Source organism: Choloepus didactylus, chromosome 1 (assembly GCF_015220235.1).
Source record: "Choloepus didactylus isolate mChoDid1 chromosome 1, mChoDid1.pri, whole genome shotgun sequence".
NCBI lineage: Eukaryota > Metazoa > Chordata > Mammalia > Pilosa > Megalonychidae > Choloepus > Choloepus didactylus.
Window position 1 is genome coordinate 173,185,685 of NC_051307.1, and position 22,906 is coordinate 173,208,590.

The following is a 22,906-nucleotide window of genomic DNA, read 5'->3' on the forward strand; positions in this document are numbered from 1 at the left end:
GCCAAATATGTTGTTCAATTTATAAAATGCACCCTAGGTTCTCCTCAAGCTCATAATCAGCCCAAATAACCACTCATAAAGCAACCTATATCATAACAAACTTTTAGTGTGAACAAGATAAAATGAATGGGTAGGCTCATTTCATCTATAAAGAGATCTTTGGCCATGTAGACATTTGGGAAAAGTAAGTGTATTGTGTCACAATTATTCTGGTCAACTAAGCTAGAGAATAGGTCAGCAGAAAATAGACAATAACAAATAGTGACTGCCAGGAAGGGAGGAATGCAAAGGGCCACAAAACCCAAAACGATATAAAAACAGATACTAACAAGAAGTTACCTTTTTATCAGATTTCTTTATTCCTCTGCCCAGGAACAAATATCACTACAGTCCTAATTTCCAGAACTCGGTGCTATGGTGAAACTGATGATTTATCAAATGCTGAAATAAACTATAACAAAATACAACAAAAAAAGACGATGCTGATAAACAGTCACTACAATGAATGGGAAGGGATGAGCAAATTTTAGTTCTGAAACCTTCAATCAATGGTTATCATTAATCACATTTCTACTTTTGGTTTCTACAGGTTTTGTTAGTGCCTAGTAATCTTTTGAGAAATGTACAGAGTTGTAAAAAGAGATACAAAAAAATTGATCAAATGTATAGGAGAAATAAATATCAAGCAAGCTCTGGGCAGCTGAGTACAGGAAGAGTTTTATTCCATGACTAATAAAGACTTCACCAATCAACAGTGGTGAGGTTTCCAGTGTGCTCTGAAATCTTTAGGGTAAAATCATAAAGTTAAAATTTGGAGATTTTTGACTATAGCATAGTGAAGGCAAAGTTCATGATCATAAGACTCAGTTTTTAGGCCAGCCTTAAGTCTAATTCCACTTATTCATTTCCCTCTGAAGACATCTGAATTTTCATTTTCAGATTTCCAGGGAACCAGTTGCTCAGGACATGACTCCTACATTACATACAGAACGATTAAACACTGAGGAGGACAGGCAGGGCAAGATGGCAGATTGGTGAGGTGTATGTTTTAGTTACTCCTCCAGGAAAGTAGGTAGAAAGCCAGGAACTGTGTGGACTGGACACCACAGAGCAATTTGACTTTGGGCATACTTCATACAACACTCATGAACACGTCGAACTGCTGAGATCAGCGAAATCTGTAAGTTTTTGTGGCCAGGGGAACCGCACCCCCCCCTGCCAGGCTCAGTCCCGTGGGAGGAGGGGCCATCAGTGCTGGGAAGGAGAAGGGAGAACTGCAGTGGCAGCCCTTAGGAAACTCATTCTACTGATCCAAACTCCAACCATAGATAGACTGAGACCAGACACCAGAGAATGTGAGAGCAGCCAGCCTAGCAGAGAGGAGACAGACATAGAAAAAACAGCACGAAAAACTCCAAAATAAAAGCGGAGGATTTTTGGAGTTCTCGTGAACACAGAAAGGGGAAGGGCAGAGCTCAGGCCCTGAGGCTCATATGCAAATCCCGAAGAAAAGCTGATCTCTCTGCCCTGTGGACCTTTCCTTAATGGCCCTAATTGCTTTGTCTCTTAGCTTTTCAATAACCCATTAGATCTGTGTGGAGGGCTTTTTTTTTTTTTTAATATTTTTTCTTTTTCTAAAATAATTACTCTAAGAAGTCCAATACAGAAAGCTTCAAAGACTTGCAGTTTGGGCAGGTCAAGACAAGAGCAGAACTAAGAGAACTCTGAGACAAAAGGCAATAATCCAGTGGCTGACAAAATTCACTAAAAACCACAACTTCCCAAGAAAAGGGGGTGTCCGCTCACAGCCATCATCCTGGTGGACAGGAAACACTCTTACCCTTCACCAGCCCCATAGTCCAGAGCTGCCCCAGACAACCCAGTGTGAAGGAGGGCTTTAAATAACAGGCACACACCACAAAACTGGGCATGGACATTAGCCTTCCCTGCAACCTCAGCTGAATGTCCCAGAGTTGGGAAGGTGGAGCAGTGCGAATTAACAAAGCCCCATTCAGCCATCATTTCAGCAGACTGAGAGCCTACCTACACAGCCCAACAGCCCAGAACCACCCTGGGGGGATGGCACTCACCTGGGACATAGCACAGTCATCCCTCAACAGAGGACCAGGGGGTGCATGGCCTGGAAGAGGGACCCACTTGCAAGTCTCAGAATCCACATGCCAATACCAAGGACTTGTGGGTCAGTGGCAGAGACATACTGCGGCAGGACTGAACTGAAGGATTAGACTATTGCAACAGCTTTAAAACCCGAGGATCACGAGGGAGATTTGATTGTTAGAGCCACCCCTCCTCCCTGACTGCCCAGACATATGCCCCATATACAGGGCAGGCAATACCAACTACACACACAAGCTTGGTACACCAATTGGACCCCACAAGACTCACTCCCCCACTCACCACAAAGGCAAAGCAGGGGAGAACTGACTTGTGGAGAACAGGTGGCTCGTGGATGCAACATGCTGGTTAGTTAGTGAAAGTGTACTCCACGAAGCTGTAGATCTGATAAATTAGAGATAAGGACTTCAATTGGTCTACAAATCCTAGAAGAACCCTATCAAGTTAAGCAAATGCCAAGAGGTCAAAAACAGCAGAAAATTATAAAGCATATGAAAAAACCAGACGATATGGATAGCCCAAGCCCAAGCACCCAAATCAAAAGATCAGAAGAGACACAGCACCTAGAGCAGCTACACAAAGAACTAAAGATGAACAATGAGACCATAATACGGGATACGAAGAATACCAAGAAGAACCTAGAAGAGCATAAAGAAGACATTGCAAGAATAAATAAAAAAATAAATGATCTTATGGAAATTAAAGAAACTGTTGACCAAATTAAAAAGATTCTGGACACTCATAGTACAAGACTAGAGGAAGTTGAACAACGAATCAGTGACCTGGAAGATAAAAGAATGGAAAATGAAAGCACAAAAGAAAGAATGGTGAAAAAAATGAAAAAAATCGAAATGGACCTCAGGGATATGATAGATAATATAAAACATCCAAATATAAGACTCATTGGTGTTCCAGAAGGGGAAGAAAAGGGTAAAGGTCTAGGAAGAGTATTCAAAGAAATTGTTGGGGAAAACTTCCCAAATCTTCTAAACAACATAAATACACAAATCATAAATGCTCAGCGAACTCCAAATAGAATAAATCCAAATAAACCCACTCCAAGACGTATTCTGATCACACTGTCAAACACAGAAGAGAAGAAGCAAGTTCTGAAAGCAGCAAGAGAAAAGCAATTCACCATATACAAAGGAAACCACATAAGACTAAGCAGTGACTACTCAGCAGCCACCATGGAGGCGAGAAGGCAGTGGCATGATATATTTAAAATTCTGAGTGAGAAAAATTTCCAACCAAGAATACTTTATCCAGCAAAGCTCTCCTTCGATTTTGGGGGAGAGCTTAAAGTTTTCACAGACAAACAAATGCTGAGAGAATTTGCTAACAAGAGACCTGCCCTACTGGAGATACTAAAGCGAGCCCTACAGACAGAGAAACAAAGAAAGGACAGAGAGACTTGGAGAAAGGTTCAGTACTAAAGAGATTCGGTATGGGTACAATAAAAGATATTAATGGAGAGAGGGGAAAAATATATATGACAAACATAAACCAAAGGATAAGATGGCTGATTCAAGAAATGCCTTCACGGTAATAATGTTGAATGTAAATGGATTAAACTCCCCAATTAAAAGATTTAGATTCGCAGAATGGATCAAAAAAAAAAAAGGAACCATCAATATGTTGCATACAAGAGACTCATCTTAGACACAGGGACACAAAGAAATTGAAAGTGAAAGGATGGAAAAAAATATTTCATGCCAGCTACAGCCAAAAGAAAGCAGGTGTAGCAATATTAATCTCAGATAAAATAGACTTTAAATGCAGGGATGTTTTGAGAGACAAAGAAGGCCACTACATACTAATAAAAGGGGCAATTCACCAAGAAGAAATAACAATCATAAATGTCTCTGCACCCAGTCAAGGTGCCACAAAATACATGAGAGAAACACTGGCAAAACTAAAGGAAGCAATTGATGTTTCCACAATAATTGTGGGAGACTTCAACACATCACTCTTTCCTATGGATAGATCAACCAGGCAGAAGACCAATAAGGAAATTGAAAACCTAAACAATCTGATAAATGAATTAGATTTAACAGACATATACAGAAGATTACATCCCAAATCACCAGGATACACATACTTTTCTAGTGCTCATGGAACTTTATCCAGAATAGATCATATGCTGGGACATAAAACAAGCCTCAATAAATTTAAAAAGATTGAAATTATTCAAAGCACATTCTCTGACCACAATGGAATACAATTAGAAGTCAATAACCATCAGAGACGTAGAAATTTCACAAATACCTGGAGGTTAAACAACACACTCCTAAACAATCAGTGGGTTAAAGAAGAAATAGCAAGAGAAATTGCTAAATATATAGAGACGAATGAAAATGAGAACACAACATACCAAAACCTATGGGATGCAGCAAAAGCAGTGCTGAGGGGGAAATTTATAGCACTAAACGCATATATTAAAAAGGAAGAAAGAGCCAAAATCAAAGAACTAATGGACCAACTGAAGAACCTAGAAAATGAACAGCAAACCAATCCTAAACCAAGTAGAAGAAAAGAAATAACAAGGACTAAAGCCGAAATAAATGACATAGAGAACAAAAAAACAATAGAGAGAATAAATATCACCGAAAGTTGGTTCTTTCAGAAGATCAACAAAACTGACAAGCCCCTAGCTAGACTGACAAAATCAAAAAGAGAGAAGACCCATATAAACAAAATAATGAATGAAAAAGGTGACATAACTGCAGATCCTGAAGAAATTAAAAAAATTATAAGAGGATACTATGAACAACTGTATGGCAACAAACTGGATAATGTAGAGGAAATGGACAATTTCCTGGAATCATATGAACAACGTAGACTGACCAGAGAAGAAATAGAGGACCTCAATCAACCCATCACAAGCAAAGAGATCCAATCAGTCATCAAAAATCTTCCCACAAATAAATGCCCAGGGCCAGATGGGTTCACAGGGGAATTCTACCAATCTTTCCAGAAAGAACTGACACCAATCTTACTCAAAATCTTTCAAAACATTGAAGACAATGGAACACTACCTAACTCATTTTATGAAACTAACATCAATCTAATACCAAAACCAGACAAAGATGCTACAAAAAAGGAAAACTACCAGCCAATCTCCCTAATGAATATAGATGCAAAAATTCTCAGCAAAATACTTGCAAATCAAATCCAAAGGCACATTAAAAAAAAAACATACACCATGACCAAGTGGGGTTCATTCCAGGCATGCAAGGATGGTTCAACATAAGAAAATCAATGTATTACAACACATTAAAAATTCAAAAGGGAAAAATCAAATGATCATCTCAATAGATGCTGAAAAAGCATTTGACAAAATCCAACATCCGTTTTTGATAAAAATACTTCAAAAGGTAGGAATTGAAGGAAACTTCCTCAACATGATAAAGAGCATATATGAAAAACCCACGGCCAGCATAGTACTCAATGGTGAGAGACTGAAAGCCTTCCCTCTAAGATCAGGAACAAGACAAGGATGCCCGCTGTCACCACTGTTATTCAACATTGTGCTGGAAGTGCTAGCCAGGGCAATCCGGCAAGACAAAGAAATAAAAGGCATCCAAACTGGAAAAGAAGAAGTAAAACTGTCATTGTTTGCAGATGACATGATCTTATATCTGGAGAACCCTGAGAAATCGATGATACAGCTACTAGAGTTAATAAACAAATTTAGCAAAGTAGCGGGATACAAGGTTAATGCACATAAGTCAGTAATGTTTCTATATGCTAGAAATGAACAAACTGAAGAGACACTCAAGAAAAAGATACCATTTTCAATAGCAACTAAAAAAATCAAGCACCTAGGAATAAACTTAACCAAAGATGTAAAAGACCTAGACAAAGAAAACTACATAACTCTACTAAAAGAAATAGAAGGGGACCTTAAAAGATGGAAAAATATTCCATGTTCATGGATAGGAAGGCTAAATGTCATTAAGATGTCAATTCTATCCAATCTCATCTACAGATTCAATGCAATCCCAATCAACATTCCAACAACCTACTTTGCAGACTTGGAAAAGCTAGTTATCAAATTTATTCGGAAAGGGAAGAATTGCTAAAGACACTAAAAAAGAAAAACGAAGTGGGAGGACTTACACTCCCGACTTTGAAGCTTATTATAAAGCCACAGTTGTCAAAACAGCATGGTAGTGGCACAAAGGTAGACATATAGATCAATGGAATCGAATTGAGAATTCAGAGATAGACCCTGAGATCTATGGCCGACTGATCTTTGATAAGGCCCCCAAAGTCACTGAACTGGGTCATAATGGTCTTCTCAACAAATGGGGCTGGGAGAGTTGGATATCCATATCCAAAAGAATGAAAGAGGACCCCTACTTCACACCCTACACAAAAATTAACTCAAAATGGACCAAAGATCTCAATATAAAAGAAAGTACCATAAAACTCCTAGAAGATAATGTAGGAAAACATCTTCAAAACCTTGTATTAGGTGGCCACTTCCTAGACTTTACACCCAAAGCACAACCAACAAAAGAAAAAATAGATAAATGGGAACTCCTCAAGCTTAGAAGTTTCTGCACCTCAAAGAAATTTCTCAAAAAGGTAAAGAGGCAGCCAAATCAATGGGAAAAAATTTTTGGAAACCATGTATGTGACAAAAGACTGATATCTTGCATATATAAAGAAACCCTACAACTCAATGACAATAGTACAGACAGCCCAATTATAAAATGGGCAAAAGATATGAAAAGACAGTTCTCTAAAGAGGAACTACAAATGGCCAAGAAACACATGAAAAAATGTTCAGCTTCACTAGCTATTAGAGAGATGCAAATTAAGATCACAATGAGATACCATCTAACACCAATTAGAGTGGCTGCCATTAAACAAACAGGAAACTACAAATGCTGGAGGGGATGCGGGGAAATTGGAACTCTTATTCATTGTTGGCAGGACTGTATAATGGTTCAGCCACTCTGGAAGTCAGTCTGGCAGTTCCTTAGAAAACTAGATATAGAGTTACCATTCGATCCAGCGATTGCACTTCTCGGTGTATACCCAGAAGATCGGAAAGCAGTGACACGAACAGATATCTGCATGCCAATGTTCATAGCAGCATTATTCACTATTGCCAAGAGATCGAAACATCCCAAATGTCCTTCAACAGATGAGTGGATAAATAAAATGTGGTATATACACACGATGGAATACTACACGGCAGTAAGAAGGAACGATCTCGTCAAACATATGACAACATGGATGAACTTTGAAGACATAATGCTGAGCGAAATAAGCCAGGCACAAAAAGAGAAATATTATATGCTACCACTAATGTGAACTTTGAAAACTGTAAAACAAATGGTTTATAATGTAGAATGTAGGGGAACTAGCAATAGAGAGCAATTAAGGAAGGGGAAACAATAATACAAGAAGAACAGATAAGCTATTTAACATTCTGGGGATGCCCAGGAATGACTATGGTCTGTTAATTTCTGATGGATATAGTAGGAACGAGTTCACAGAAATGTTGCTATATTAGGTAAGTTTCTTGGGGTAAAGTAGGAACAGGTTGGAAGTTAAGCAGTTATCTTAGGTTAGTTGTCTTTTTCTTATGACCTTGTTATGGTATCTTTGAAATGTTCTTTTACTGTATGTTTTTTTTTGTTGTTGTTGTTTTTTAATTTTTTTTTCCAAACAGTTGATTTAAAAAAGAAAAAAAAAGTTAAAAAAAAAAACAAAAAACAAAAAAAACAAGGAAAAAAATATGTAGTGCCCCCTTGAGGAGCCTGTGGAGAATGCAGGGGTATTGGCCTACCCACCTCGATGGCTGCTAACATGACCACAGACATAGGGGACTTGTGGTTTGATGGGTTGAGCCCTCTACCATAGGTTTTACCCTTGGGAAGACGGTTGCCGCAAAGGAGAGGCTAGGCCTCCCTATAATTGTGCCTAAGAGCCTCCTCCTGAATGCCTCTCTGTTGCTCAGATGTGGCCCTCTCTCTCTAGCTAAGCCAACTTGAAAGGTGAAATCACTGCCCTCCTGCCTACATGGGATCAGACACCCAGGGGAGTGAATCTCCCTGGCAACGTGGAATATGACTCCCAGGGAGGAATGTAGACCTGGCATCGTGGGACGGAGAACATCTTCTTGACCAAAAGGGGGATGTGACAGGAAATGAAATAAGCTTCAGTGGCAGAGAGATTCCAAAAGGAGCCGAGAGGTCACTCTGGTGAGCACTCTTACGCACAATTTAGACAACCCTTTTTAGGTTCTAAAGAATTGGGGTAGCTGGTGGTGGATACCTGAAACTATCAAACTACAACCCAGAACCCATGAATCTCGAAAACAATTGTATAAAAATGTAGCTTATGAGGGGTGACAAGGGGATTGGGAAAGCCATAAGGACCACACTCCACTTTGTCTAGTTTATGGATGGATGAGTAGAAAAATAGGGGAAGGAAACAAACAAACAAACAGACAAAGGTACCCAGTGTTCTTTTTTACTTCAATTGCTCTTTCTCACTTTAATTATTATTCTTGTTATTTTTGTGTGTGTGCTAATGAAGGTGTCAGGGATTGATTTAGGTGATGAATGTACAACTATGTAATGGTACTGTGAACAATCGAATGTACGATTTGTTTTGTATGACTGCATGGTATGTGAATATATCTCAATAAAATGAAGATTGAAAAAAAAAGAGGATACTATGAACAACTGTATGGCAACAAACTGGATAATGTAGAGGAAATGGACAATTTCCTGGAAACATATGAACAACCTACACTAGCCAGAGAAGAAACAGAAGACCTCAAGCAACCCATCACAAGCAAAGAGATCCAATCAGTCATCAAAAATCTTCCCACAAATAAATGTCCAGGGCCAGATGGGTTCACAGGGGATTTCTACCAAACTTTCCAGAAAGAACTGACACCAATCTTATTTAAACTCTTTCAAAACATTGAAGAGAATGGAACACTACCTAACTCATTTTATGAAGCTAACATCAATCTAATACCAAAACCAGACAAAGATGCTACAAGAAAGGAAAACTACTGCCCAATCTCCCTAATGAATATAGATGCAAAAATCCTCAACAAAATACTTGCAAATAGAATCCAAAGGCACATTAAAAAAATCATACACCATGACCAAGTGGGGTTCATTCCAGGCATGCAAGGATGGTTCAACATAAGAAAATCAATCAATGTATTACAACACATTAAAAATTCAAAAGGGAAAAATCAAATGATCATCTCAATAGATGCTGAAAAAGCATTTGACAAAATCCAACATCCGTTTTTGATAAAAACACTTCAAAAGGTAGGAATTGAAGGAAACTTCCTCAACATGATAAAGAGCATATATGAAAAACCCACGGCCAGCATAGTACTCAATGGTGAGAGACTGAAAGCCTTCCCTCTAAGATCAGGAACAAGACAAGGATGCCCGCTGTCACCACTGTTATTCAACATTGTGCTGGAAGTGCTAGCCAGGGCAATCCAGCAAGACAAAGAAATAAAAGGCATCCAAACTGGAAAAGAAGAAGTAAAACTGTCATTGTTTGCAGATGACATGATCTTATATCTGGAAAACCCTGAGAAATCGATGATACAGCTACTAGAGTTAATAAACAAATTTAGCAAAGTAGCAGGATACAAGATTAATGCACATAAGTCAGTAATGTTTCTATATGCTAGAATTGAACAAACTGAAGAGACACTCAAGAAAAAGATACCATTTTCAATAGCAACTAAAAAAATCAAGCAGCTAGGAATAAACTTAACCAAAGATGTAAAAGACCTAGACAAAGAAAACTACATAACTCTACTAAAAGAAATAGAAGGGGTCCTTAAAAGATGGAAAAATATTCCATGTTCACGGATAGGAAGGTTAAATGTCATTAAGATGTCAATTCTACCCAATCTCATCTACAGATTCAATGCAATCCCAATCAACATTCCAACAACCTACTTTGCAGACTTGGAAAAGCTAGTTATCAAATTTATTTGGAAAGGGAAGATGCCTCGAACTGCTAAAGACACTCTAAAAAAGAAAAACAAAGTGGGAGGACTTACACTCCCTGACTTTGAAGCTTATTATAAAGCCACAGTTGTCAAAGCAGCATGGTACTGGCACAAAGATAGACATATAGATCAATGGAATTGGATTGAGAATTCGGAGATAGACCCCCAGATCTATGGCAGACTGATCTTTGATAAGGCCCCCAAGGTCACTGAACTGGGTCATAATGGTCTTTTCAACAAATGGGGCTGGGAGAGTTGGATATCGATATCCAAAAGAATGAAAGAGGACCCCTACTTCACACCCTACACAAAAATTAACTCAAAATGGACCAAAGATCTCAATATAAAATCTCAATATAAAAGAAGGTACCATAAAAATCCTAGAAGATAATGTAGGAAAACATCTTCAAGACCTTGTATTAGGCAGACACTTCTTAGACTTTACACCCAAAGCACAAACAACAAAAGAAAAAATAGATAAATGGGAACTCCTCAAGCTTAGAAGTTTCTGCACCTCAAAGGAATTTCTCAAAAAGGCAAAGAGGCAGCCAAATCAATGGGAAAAAATTTTTGGAAACCATGTATGTGACAAAAGACTGATATCTTGCATATATAAAGAAACCCTACAACTCAATGACAATAGTACAGACAGCCCAATTATAAAATGGGCAAAAGATATGAAAAGACAGTTCTCTGAAGAGGAACTACAAATGGCCAAGAAACACATGAAAAAATGTTCAGCTTCACTAGCTATTAGAGAGATGCAAATTAAGATCACAATGAGATACCATCTCACACCGATTAGAATGGCTGCCATTAAACAAACAGGAAACTATAAATGCTGGAGGGGATGTGGAGAAATTGGAACTCTTATTCATTGTTGGTGGTACTGTATAATGGATCAGCCACTCTGGAAGTCAGTCTCGCAGTTCCTTAGAAAACTAGATAAAGAGATACCCTTTAATCCAGCAATTGCACTTCTCGGTATATACCCGGAAGATCGGAAAGCAGTGACACGAACAGATACTTGCACGCCAATGTTCATAGCAGCATTATTCACAATTGCCAAGAGATGGAAACAACCCAAATGTCCTTCAACAGATGAGTGGATAAATAAAATGTGGTATATACACACGATGGAATACTACGCGGCAGTAAGAAGGAACGATCTCGTGAAACATATGACAACATGGATGAACCTTGAAGACATAATGCTGAGCGAAATAAGCCAGGCACAAAAAGAGAAATATTATATGCTACCACTAATGTGAACTTTGAAAACTGTAAAACAAATGGTTTATAATGTAGAATGTAGGGGAACTAGCAATAGAGAGCAATTAAGGAAGGGGAAACAATAATCCAAGAAGAACAGATAAGCTATTATCGGTAAATTTAACAATCTGAGAATGCCCAGGAATGACTATGTTCTGTTAATTTCTGATGGGTATAGTAGGAACAAGTTCACAGAAATGTTGCTATGTTAGGTAACTTCCTTGGGGTAGAGTAGGAACATGTTGGAAGTAAAGTAGTTATCTTAGGTTAATTGTCTTTTTCTTACTCCCTTGTTATGGTCTCTTTGAAATGTTCTTTTATTGTATTTTTTTTAAATTATTTTTTTATTCTTTTTATTTTTTTATTTTTCATACAGTTGATTTAAAAAAAAAAGTTTAAAAAAAAAGGAAAAAAAAATATGTAGACCCCCCTTGAGGAGCCTGTGGAGAATGCAGGGGTACTGGCGTACCCCACCTCGAAGGTTGCTAACGTGACCACAGACATAGGGGACTGGTGATTTGATGGGTTGAGACCTCTACCACAGGATTTACCCTCGGGAAGACTGTTGCTGCAAAGGAGAGGCTAGGCCTCCCTATAATTGTGCCTAAGAACCTCCTCCTGACTGCCTCTTTGTTGGTCAGATGTGGCCCTCTCTCTCTAGCTAAGCCAACTTGAAAGGTGAAATCGCTGCCTTCCCCGCTACATGGGATCAGACACCCAGGGGAGTGAATCTCCCTGACAACGTGGAATATGACTCCCGGGGAGGAATGTACACCCGGCATCATGGGATGGAGAACATCTTCTTGACCAAAAGGGGGATGTGAAAGGAAATGAAATAAGCTTCAGTGGCAGAGAGATTCCAAAAGGAGCCAAGAGGTCACTCTGGTGGGCACTCTTACGCACAATTTAGACAACCCTTTTTAGGTTCTAAAGAATTGGGGTAGCTGGTGGTAGATACCTGAAAGTATCAAACTACAACCCAGTACCCATGAATCTCGAAGACAATTGTATAAAAATGTAGCTTATGAGGGGTGACAATGGGATTGGGAAAGCCATAAGGACCACACTCCCCTTCGTCCAGTTTATGGATGGATGAGTAGAAAAATAGGGGAAGGAAACAAACAAACAAACAGATTAAAGGCACCCAGTGTTCTTTTTTACTTTACTTGCTCTTTTTCACTTTAATTATTATTCTTGTTATTTTTGTGTGTGTGCTAATGAAGGTGTCAGGGATTGATTTAGGTGATGAATGTACAACTATCTAATGGTACCGTGAACAATTGAATGTACGATTTGTTTTGTATGACTGAGTGGTATGTGAATATATCTCAATAAAATGAAGATTTAAAAAAAAAACACTGAGGAAAGGGAAGCCTAAAATTCATTTTTATTAAAATGTAGTAATTATTCTAAAGCTCTCACATGAAGCTGGAGTTTATACTATCTTATAGATTCCTGTTTCTAAATTCATTTTCTTGTTATAGCAATAATGGAAAATGTTTCTGATTTTGAGCTCTTCATTAATTTATTCATTCAACATTTTTAAGTGATATCTAAAATTATAGAGCTTTCCTACATTTCCTAGCATTAAGTGGCTTCTTGCCTCATCCTCTGGGGACCTGTGGACAAATTTTAGTTCTTTTAATTGGAAATATACCTTTTGCTTCACGACATTCTACCCTTCCCAACAACATTCTGTCCTTCTATGCCTTTCCCGTGCTTAATTCTCTTCTCAAACTCTTCCCACTCACTAGGAGACATTAGATGAAATGAGCTCTCAGCACAGGTTCTCTCCTGCCCCTTCAATAGTCACTTACTACAATAGGATTGCCCTTTAAGTGACTCTCAATTTTGAAATATGTTTCTATTTTCCAGCAATCTATGAGTGTAGTTAGTATGGGCACCTACCCTTGACTGACTTCTGTATTGTGTGTAGAACCTAAGTGACCCATTGTCCCAGTTGAAAATTCTCAGCTGATGCCAATACAAGTCTCACATTCAATTTCCCTTAGGACATGTCACCTTGTATGATGCATAAAAGCACTAAGCTGGGACTTAGGAGCCCTGTTCCTAGTCCTCCTAGATATTCCAACAGCTAAGAGATACTGAAAACATCAAACAAATATTCTAGTTTTGGTTTCCCCATCTACAAAATCTACGAAACAGACAGAATGATCTTGGGTATCTTGACTCCCTGGTACAACAATGCTCTGAGTTGCTCACAGTGTTTCATAGACATACAAATTATCCTTTTGCCTCTACTGGTCACATCTAAAATCTTTTACTTTTTAGACTTTCAAGGTCAAATTTTCTGTGTCCGGGGGAAGTCGACAGAAAGGTGAATTTTGTTGTTTTGTTTCCCTTTGTTTATAAAGAAAAAAAATCCCAGAGAAATAATGACACTTTTATAAAGATTTCTCTTTTCTCAGCCCCTTCCCCTTCATTCTATCCAAGCATGAAACTCTAGAATATCAAAGTCTGACTCCTGGGGGTCCTAAAATGTCCCTGTAGTTGAAGTTTTATTTTTAAAAGGCTTCCAAAGAAGCACACTTTTTAAATAGATTCCTTTCTTCCTGATATCTCTCATAGCCAGACCCAATATTTTTTGTTTGGTCCTCCTATTCAAGTTCCATTTTCAGAGAATTCCTGATAGAGCTCTGGGTTCACTCAAGAAGTAAAAGCTAGTGAAGCTGATGGATGAAATGAGTCTCAAATGCACACTCAGAGCATAAGCCCATCAAAAAGGACCTCTCACTCGTTTCAAACACAGCCGCAGCCTAAGTCCAGCGCCACACTGGAGAGCTGGCTCGTCACAGGGGTGACCCTGACAGTCCAAGGGAGCCTCATCAGGTTCCCAGAGCCAGTGTCTCCTCTTTTATGGAATCTGAATGACCCTATCAAAGAACTGCTTTGGAAGAAGAAAAACCACCCAGTGGGAAGGCCACAGTGCTTAGGCCAAATGGCTCCAAACAGCTCTAGTTAGTCCTGGACACTAACAGAGGGCACTCTCTTAAGAAACAGATGTTTCAAAGCCACCTGAAAATTTCGTCTAAAACTGGGTCTCCCAGAAGATCTTCTGGGACCCAGCTGCAGCAGCAACAGACTTAAAGAGGTTGAGAGTTTTTAATAGATGCAGCTTTTTCAGGGAAAAGTTGCCCCTGCATTTTTGAAAAGGTAAAATTTATCAGGACTGAACACCTCTACTTAACACATACATATGCCAAATACAAACACTTTAAACAGGATAGAATCACTTTAAATGCTTTTTTTAACAGATAGCAAAGATATTTTTAAATGTGATATTTCTTAGGAAGTAATTTAACATTCAGAGAAAAAACACAATTAAAACTGCATTATTTACACCCCCCCAAGTAATAATGACCTTCCCATTTCATTCACTATACAGTTTATAACCCAAATGCACCTATATTATAGTTTATCTGCTCCATACAGCCATTACTGTAAGGTATGACTAGTCATTTAAAATGAGATGATTGTGGATCCTGTAGACTCACCAAAGGGTCTAACGTCACACAGCCAACTGAGATGGGTTGTCTTAATTTCTGATCCAATGATTTTCCTACCATTTCACTCTGCTTCCCTAAATGCTGCTTTTAGCTTGAGGATCAGATGCACAGCCCAAAGCAAACATGTTTATTAACCTTTCTCGTAGGATATGCAATAAAATGCTAAAATCTGAATGTGGGAACAATAATATCTAGGGCATCTCCTGGGCATGTTTATAGACAGCAGACACTGCTGAAGAATAGGAATAGGCAATAAATATTTAGAAAATTGCAACTAATGCCTTCAAAATGGAATTTATAATTTGGAACAAAACATGCTGTTTGAAAACCATAACAGGATAGTGGTTGTAGCAATTCCTTTTTCCTTTATAAAAATAGAACCTGCTAATAAAGGAATATTGGAAAATAAAGAAAAGTAGAAGTAAAAGAAAAGTCCTTCAAGCCCAATACAACCACTATTTCTTGTTTTTGTTTTCCCCTCATATAGGTAGGACTTTTGTTAAACATTAGCCTCCACAAATAATGTGGATTTAAATAATAATAAGATGTTTCTTAAGAAGCAATGTTAAAAAAGTTTAATTACCTAGTTGGGTCATATGGTAGGACAAAAAAAATACTACTAACAGCATCTTCACCATTATATTGTCACATTTGGTTATGGAAGTTACGAGTAAGAGAACTGAACTCAACCTCAGACATATTGTTTAGTTTCACTACATTTCTGGTTTCTGAAATGCAGAGCAATAATTATAATTTCTATTTCATAACCCCATTGGCAAATTTATCAAGTATATTGTGATGGTTCCAAGGATCTCCCCTTTAAAGATGTCCGAGCCCTCCAAGCAATGTTATCTTCTAATGAGATTTGTTTTCTTCCTGGTTTATCAAGGAGTCCTGTGAAATACTTAATGCTTGACAGTCCCGAGTTATAAAGGACATATTGATACTATGTTATAGTTCAGTAATTTGAATTTATATTTAAATTTTTAACATGTTTATATTTGAAAATTGTGAATGTGACCAAGTATGATTGATGTTATCCGAGAGGACTCTTTCTTGTGGGTGAGGCCTAGCCAGTTGTAACTACATTCAGTTACTTCCATAAAGGAAGGAACTTCCCTATCTCCAGGACAGCCTGAAATAACAGGAAACATCCAGAACTTCTTCTATGCCATTATTTTATTATCTGCTGGAACAACTTGCTGCCCTACCTTGACCAAATGAGGCAGAAATAGTAGAGAAAGTATACATTATCCCTGCCCTGCCCAGCAGGTGGCCTACCACATGTCACCCACTTCTCTGCACCTCAAGGTTTCTTCTGTCTATAGCATATTATGAACTTCTATTGTTAGGAGGTTACAAATAGTGACTCTTTGATTCCACAACTTTTTGTTCCTTAATTTGAGGACCGAGTTGTTATTTTCTAGTCTAACAACATTCTTTACTTAAAAAACATTCTTTACTTTTATTATTATTAAAAATAATAACAAAAGAAATACACAAAAACAAATAAAAGCTTAGATGGAAAGGAAACTGAATTTCTATGATCTAGAGATGAAAAGAACTACAAGCTATTACTTTCACTGGAAGGGGAAGAAGCTTAGAAATGCAGAAAGTTTCATAAGGCAAAAATAGTTTCCTATGTAGAAGATTCGACCAAGGATACCACTGAATTATAGTGTTACTTTTCCAGAAGGAGTCTAGTTTTAAGAATGGAAACCAAAAGACAAGTTCCAGACTTAGCTAGAAAAGGCAAAATGGCAGTTGCATTGGGATTAGAGAGTCTTTCTTGAGGTACAAATGACCCAGTATAATTTTATAAATTATTTCTTCTTTATTTAAGGGTTACCCTTTTATATACAGATGTTAACTTCAATTGATTTTGGCATTCAGTATCTAAATATTTTATAAAATTAGTATTTATGGACATGACCAGTAAGCAAATGTAAGGTTCCCAAAACATTAGCTCCTGTTATTGACATAATAATGCTACAGACATTTTTTAAGTCTCTAAGGGAATTTCACTCCTGTATTTCAATTCTGCAGTGACCATGTTTTGATTATAAAACATGCTTAAAATGTTGCTATGTAATTTATAAACTCAACATTGGGTCTTCCTATTTAAAAAAATATTAAAACCTGAATATTTTAGAAGTAGCACTGTATAGCAAATTTACATTTAAGACTCAAGAGAAGGAAAGTACAAGAGCAGTGAATTCACGTGTCCAACTTACCGAGAGCAAAGAAACTGGACTAGATAACTATCTATAAAAGGAAGGTGGTCATGAAATTCAGTTCAAACCTAATTTAAACATCCAACTGAATAACTGTGGTAAGCAGAACAATAGCTTCCTAAACCTGCCCATGGCATAAGCCCTGGAATCTATGAATATGCTATTTTACATGGCAAAGGGGAATTAGGTAGCAGATGGAATTAAGATTGCTAATCAGGCGAATTTAAAATGTGGCGATTAACCTGGTTTATCCAGGTAGGCCCAATATAATAACAAGGGCCTCAAATGTTGAAGAGGGAGGCAGGAGAGTGAGAGTGGGAATATTTGATGTGAGAAGGACTCAAGCAGTCATTGCTGGCTTTTAAGATGGGAGAGGGTCATAAGCCACGGAACACAGGCAGCCTCTGGAAGCTAGAAGAGGTAAGGTAACAGTCTCTCCCCTAGAGCATCCGGAAGGAACACAGCCCTGCTGACAACTTGATTTTAGCTGAGGGAGACTCATTTGGAGCTTTGGACTTCCAAAACTGTAAGATAATGTTTTGTTATTTAAGCCACTAAATGCGTGGTAATGTGTTACGACAGCAATAGGAAACTAACACAGTGTTCACCTAGTGAAGAGCAAGTCCAAAATACTTTAATTACGATGCAGACTGATTGGCCCAAATCCCTTAAATGCCTTGCCCATTTTCCTTCTACCATATGCCTGAGAAAACTGAAAGCAAGTTGTGAGAATGAGGAAACAATTTTACGTATTAAATACATATTGGTCCCTATATCACCTTGAAATTTCATCAGCAAAATTAATTGTTAGTACTTCTTACCAAGGAAATAAATATGATTACACTTTAGCAAAGAAGTCTGTTAATAGGTAAGTATGAATGTAAATATGTATATTTTTCCTATATTATATCTGACAATACTTCTAGAGTCCCAGAAATATTATTTTGATATCCACCTATAGGATTAGAGATGTTCAAAACATAGAACCACAGTCTTGATATGATGAGTGATTCATCACTGTAAATGATCAAAAAACAAACAAACAAATAAAAAAGATTTAGCCTGGGTGTGTAGATGGGTATTTTGCACTGAGTGGGAAATTGGGTTCAATGACCTTGACATCCCTTTTGGATACCTGGTTTACAGGAAGCTTTCTTAATACATGGGAAAATATTGACTGTGAAATCATTGGCAGTGGGGATATTTGAAACAGCCCCATTAGATGTAAGAAGTTAGCAACATGGCTCCCAGGAGACTTTTGCATCATTGCCTGACCAGTTCCAAAGTGAAATAGCAATATGACTTAAGAAGTAAAGGAACCAAGAAGGAGCCACTAAAAATGACAATTATGGATCTCTATGAATTTTTGCTGATTATTTAGAAATGATCAAAGTCGTAACTATTGAGCCCATATCTCTTATTGACATATTAGAAGGGCTCTTTTTAACAGTAGCTGGAAGAGATGTTTGTACGACATTCATCATTGGAAAATATTTTATTGTTAATAAATTGAACAACTCTATGGCAAATTTCTAAAAATTCAAATAAAATCAAGGTGCTCAACTTAAAAAAAAAAAAAAGGGAAAAGAAAAGAAAAGAAAAGAACACCCTCCTTCAGATAAATTGCTACAAATGTTCAGTGGATTTTGTTTAAAGCAGCCAATGCCATTTGTGTCTCAATACATACGAAAATGTATCCAATCTACTCTCCTCTTTTGTTAAGTCATCAGAACGAAGGTTATAAAACTACCTAACAATTGCCCTAGAAAAGGTTCAGAAGACAGTAGCAATCACTATAAAAAAAAAAGAAAGCTGCCATTTTAGTTGTACCGCATTTATGTCTTGTGCCTGCCTAATATCCCATTGTCATTATCAGAGCATCTAAGGGACCTACTGGTCTGGGGAAATTATATACTGGGTGGCGTAATATTCTGTAGAATCCAGGTTTGTTTGGTCATCTGCACACTGTACATATATCGATTTATGACAAGGTAATGGCCTCTTGGAGGAGTCCATTTTGATATCATGGGGTCCCCTGTCTATCTAGAGTATGAATCAAGTATCCAATTTCTATTCCTTCCAAACCAATATTCCCTGCATTACTCAGGATCAACTCCACACCAAGGCAGGTTTGGAAGGAATGATATTTTTCACATTGGTCACAGTCAAAATTAACATCACTGTAATGGATCCAGAGTCAGCCATGATCCTTGGAAAAGTGACTCTCAGTGAATAATTTGCAAAGCACTGGTCAGTCCACAATGTCTCCCTATCTGTCATGTTCTCACTTAAGTTATGTTCTTCTGGGGCTTGAGCACTTTGGGATCTTTAGCTCCCTGTTAAAATGCTAATACTTCTTCTGGAGCAATAATTTGAGAGCTTAAACACAAATATAATTATGAAGGCAAGGGCCAACCTAGAATCAGGGCAGCCAAGGCAGACAAAGAGAATTTACAAAGCCCAAATCTTGGGACCTACCTTATTTCCAAGGTTTGACCTACTATAAGCTTCATTCATTCTAAATTTGACTGCTTTCCAAAAGCAAAATATGTTAGCTAAATTTAGTATTCCCGAGAATAAAAAAATACCATTAAACAGCAAGTATACTAGATTGCACATGTGATTTCTGCATAGTAAACAGTCAATCATAACACAATAAACTCCAAACTTAAAGCACATAAGGAGTTAAAATGTTATCTTTGAATCTTGACATGCTCAGTTGTTGGAGAAAGATGTTTAAGCAATCTCTTCTCTTGCAAGATTAGAAAGCATAATACATTTTTTAGTGAATATTAAATGATAAACTTACATCGGAATTAAATCTCAGTTGGCAAATGTTGCATGATATGATTTGCTTTCTTCGATGAGGAAGAGGTACCCCGAATGTATGATTTATTACAGCTTTCTGAATTGGGTCCATCTGTAACAAGAAAGAAAAAAAAAAAAAAAACAAATAGAAATAAAGCTTGTCAGTTCCATTGGAATGTTGCCTATTTCATTAAAGAGCCAATCTGTACAGCTTCAATCTACTGCTCACATTATAAAGAATATTTTTATCCTAAGAAGTGGCATTGCTACTTTCTTAGAAAATAGACAAAAATAAACCTGAAATTCAGTATGATAAGGAAATGAAAAACGTACTCATTACAGTCTGAACACTAACCATTTTTCTCAGGAATAACAATTGTCTCAGTTTGATAATCCTTAAATAAAATTAAAGTTATTATTGAAACTCAAGTTTCTGCTAACACTAGCATTCTTACACAGAGATGTGTCTATACCATTGCCCAGAAATGGACCTCAAAATAGGATTGGCTGGTTGAGCAGCCACTAAAATATTACACAATTAGCCAACATCAACCTTACCCTGTTTTATATTTTTTACAACCTGAGAATACAGTATCCAAATTCTTCTTCTCCAAAATTGAGACAGGTAGAGCAGTTAATTTAACAATTATTTATTGACCTAATGTACACTGCTCTACTATTGCTTTATTATTTGGGGTTTACAGAGTTTGGGCCAGAACTCCGTTCTCTCTCTCTCCATCCCACCCCCACTCCCCAAGGACAAGACAAGCAACACCAAAACCGTAACATCGACAATCCAGCTCTGACAAAACTGAATATCTCCTCACCTGGCAGGCTCTGTCCTATGGCCACACCAGTGATTTTCAACTGTTAGAGGCACATCAAAACTTTAATCTGCTTCTTAATACTCATGCAGCTCTTTACTTATCTGTGTTTAACTCTTAAGTTGTTGATGAGGTTTAAATGTGATCATTATGAAATGTACTTAACACAATCAGTGCTGAACATATCATGAAGTCAATAAATGTTGGATGTTAAATTTTCTCTAATGCAACACATGCAAAAATCATATTAACACAAGCCTCATACTCCTGTCATCATTGCTAGCACATCACCTGTACCTCATGTGGTCAAAAAAATAATTTCATATCTATTTTAATTATGTGTATATATATATATGTGTGTGTGTGTGTGTATGTGTGTGTGTGTGTGTATATATATATATATATATATATATATATATATATATATATATATATATAAAGCCATGACTTTTCTTATGATAGTCCTCACAATGGGTTGAGATAGCTCGGCAATGATTTCAGCACAAAAGAAAGTTAAGAATATATCTGAGAAATTGATGCTCTAATATTCAGTTCCTGTGACACATTATAATCCATTAATTTCCCTGAGCAAGTCATTGATGAATTCCACCTCCTCTTGTGTATTTCAGATTACTGGAACCATCTAACTTAGGCTTTCTCCATTGGTAGGCACAGCTTTTATTAGGTTGTCTAAGTACTCGTAATGGCCTGTTCTTTATAATAACAATAACAACAAAATTAATAGCATTCAGCATTTATTCAGTCCCTACCATGTGCTAAGCATTGGGCCAGATGGTTTACATGTCAGTTACACTGATGGCTCAGGAGTTTTATCATTTTGAGCTTCCCTCATCCCTCTAAATTTATTACCTGATGTTAATCTTTGCCCTGATTCTGGATGAGAAGCAAGCTGTCCCCATGGTTTTTCTGTTCATTTCTGGTTATTAACAAATTCTAGCATCCACTCCCTCTTACTGGTAAATTCCATCATACTTTCTTTTTAACCAATTTTATTGAGGTATAATCTACACACAATAAAATTCACCAATTTTAAGTATACAATTTGATGAGATTTCACAAATGCATACTGCCATGAATATTATCACATAGAACATTTCCCATCACACACCCTCCCATAGAACTTCCTGCCTGCCCCTCTGCAGTCAATCCTTGCCTTTCACTTGGAACCCCTGGAACCACCAATCAGCTTTCCATCACTACATTTTTGCCTTTTCTAGAAGCTCATATAATTGGAATTATACATTATGTGATCTTTTGTGTCCGGCTTCTTTCATTCAGTATAATACTTATTAGATACATCCATATTGTTGCATGTATAAATAGTTTGCTCCTTTTTATTGCCGAGTAATATTCCTTTGTACGGATAATACTACAATTTGTTTATCCATTTGAGAGCTGATGAACATTTGAGGTGCTTCCAGTAAATTCTATGATATTTTCACATCTTAATACATAATTTAAGCTCATTCCTTAATTAGTTTAGTTCTGTGTCTTAATTCAAACATCAAAAATTAATTTTAAATCACGCCATCTCTTTTCCTTAGCTTGGCTCTGCCATAGGCTAGTAGTACAAAAGGCTATAGCACATGGATCGGGCTTGTTCTCTAAATATACTTCCAAGAAATCCACCCCATAAGTGTCCAGCCCTCCCTTAACCTTATATCACCTCTATTTCCTCAGCACTGACATGGCAATGCGCAGAGCTTGCGAAAGCCAGGAGTCATACAGAGTACAATTCCAGGCTCCTTCTCATTATGCAGCCTGAGATCATTCTTATGCCATCTTAAAAGTGGCATCACAAAGCTTCCATCACAATAACCACAAAGAACACCAGGGGATAGTTATTCCTTTAGCCAACAGCTGAAAGAAAAATTACAAGCACAAAGAGGTCACTTACTCAGAGGTAGTTGCCTCACCATGTTTCTATTACATCTGTTCTGTGCATAAATAGGGCTCATTTCTATCAGGCAACAAGGTGAATTATTCTTATAATCCCTTATGGATCCTGATGGCTTCCTATGATGTTATTTTGAAATAAAAAAGAACTATGTATTTATATGCTTTATG

General features: G+C 37.4%; 1 protein-coding gene across 1 annotated transcript in view; it reads right to left on the minus strand.

Moving 5' to 3' along the window:
* Positions 1-22,906, minus strand: part of ZNF385D (zinc finger protein 385D) — a 341,200-nt gene that overhangs the window by 124,074 nt on the left and 194,220 nt on the right. The window contains exon 3 of the mRNA XM_037845674.1: positions 19,996-20,106. Coding sequence (XP_037701602.1) covers positions 19,996-20,106 — 111 coding nt within the window. The remainder of the gene's footprint in view (positions 1-19,995; positions 20,107-22,906) is intronic.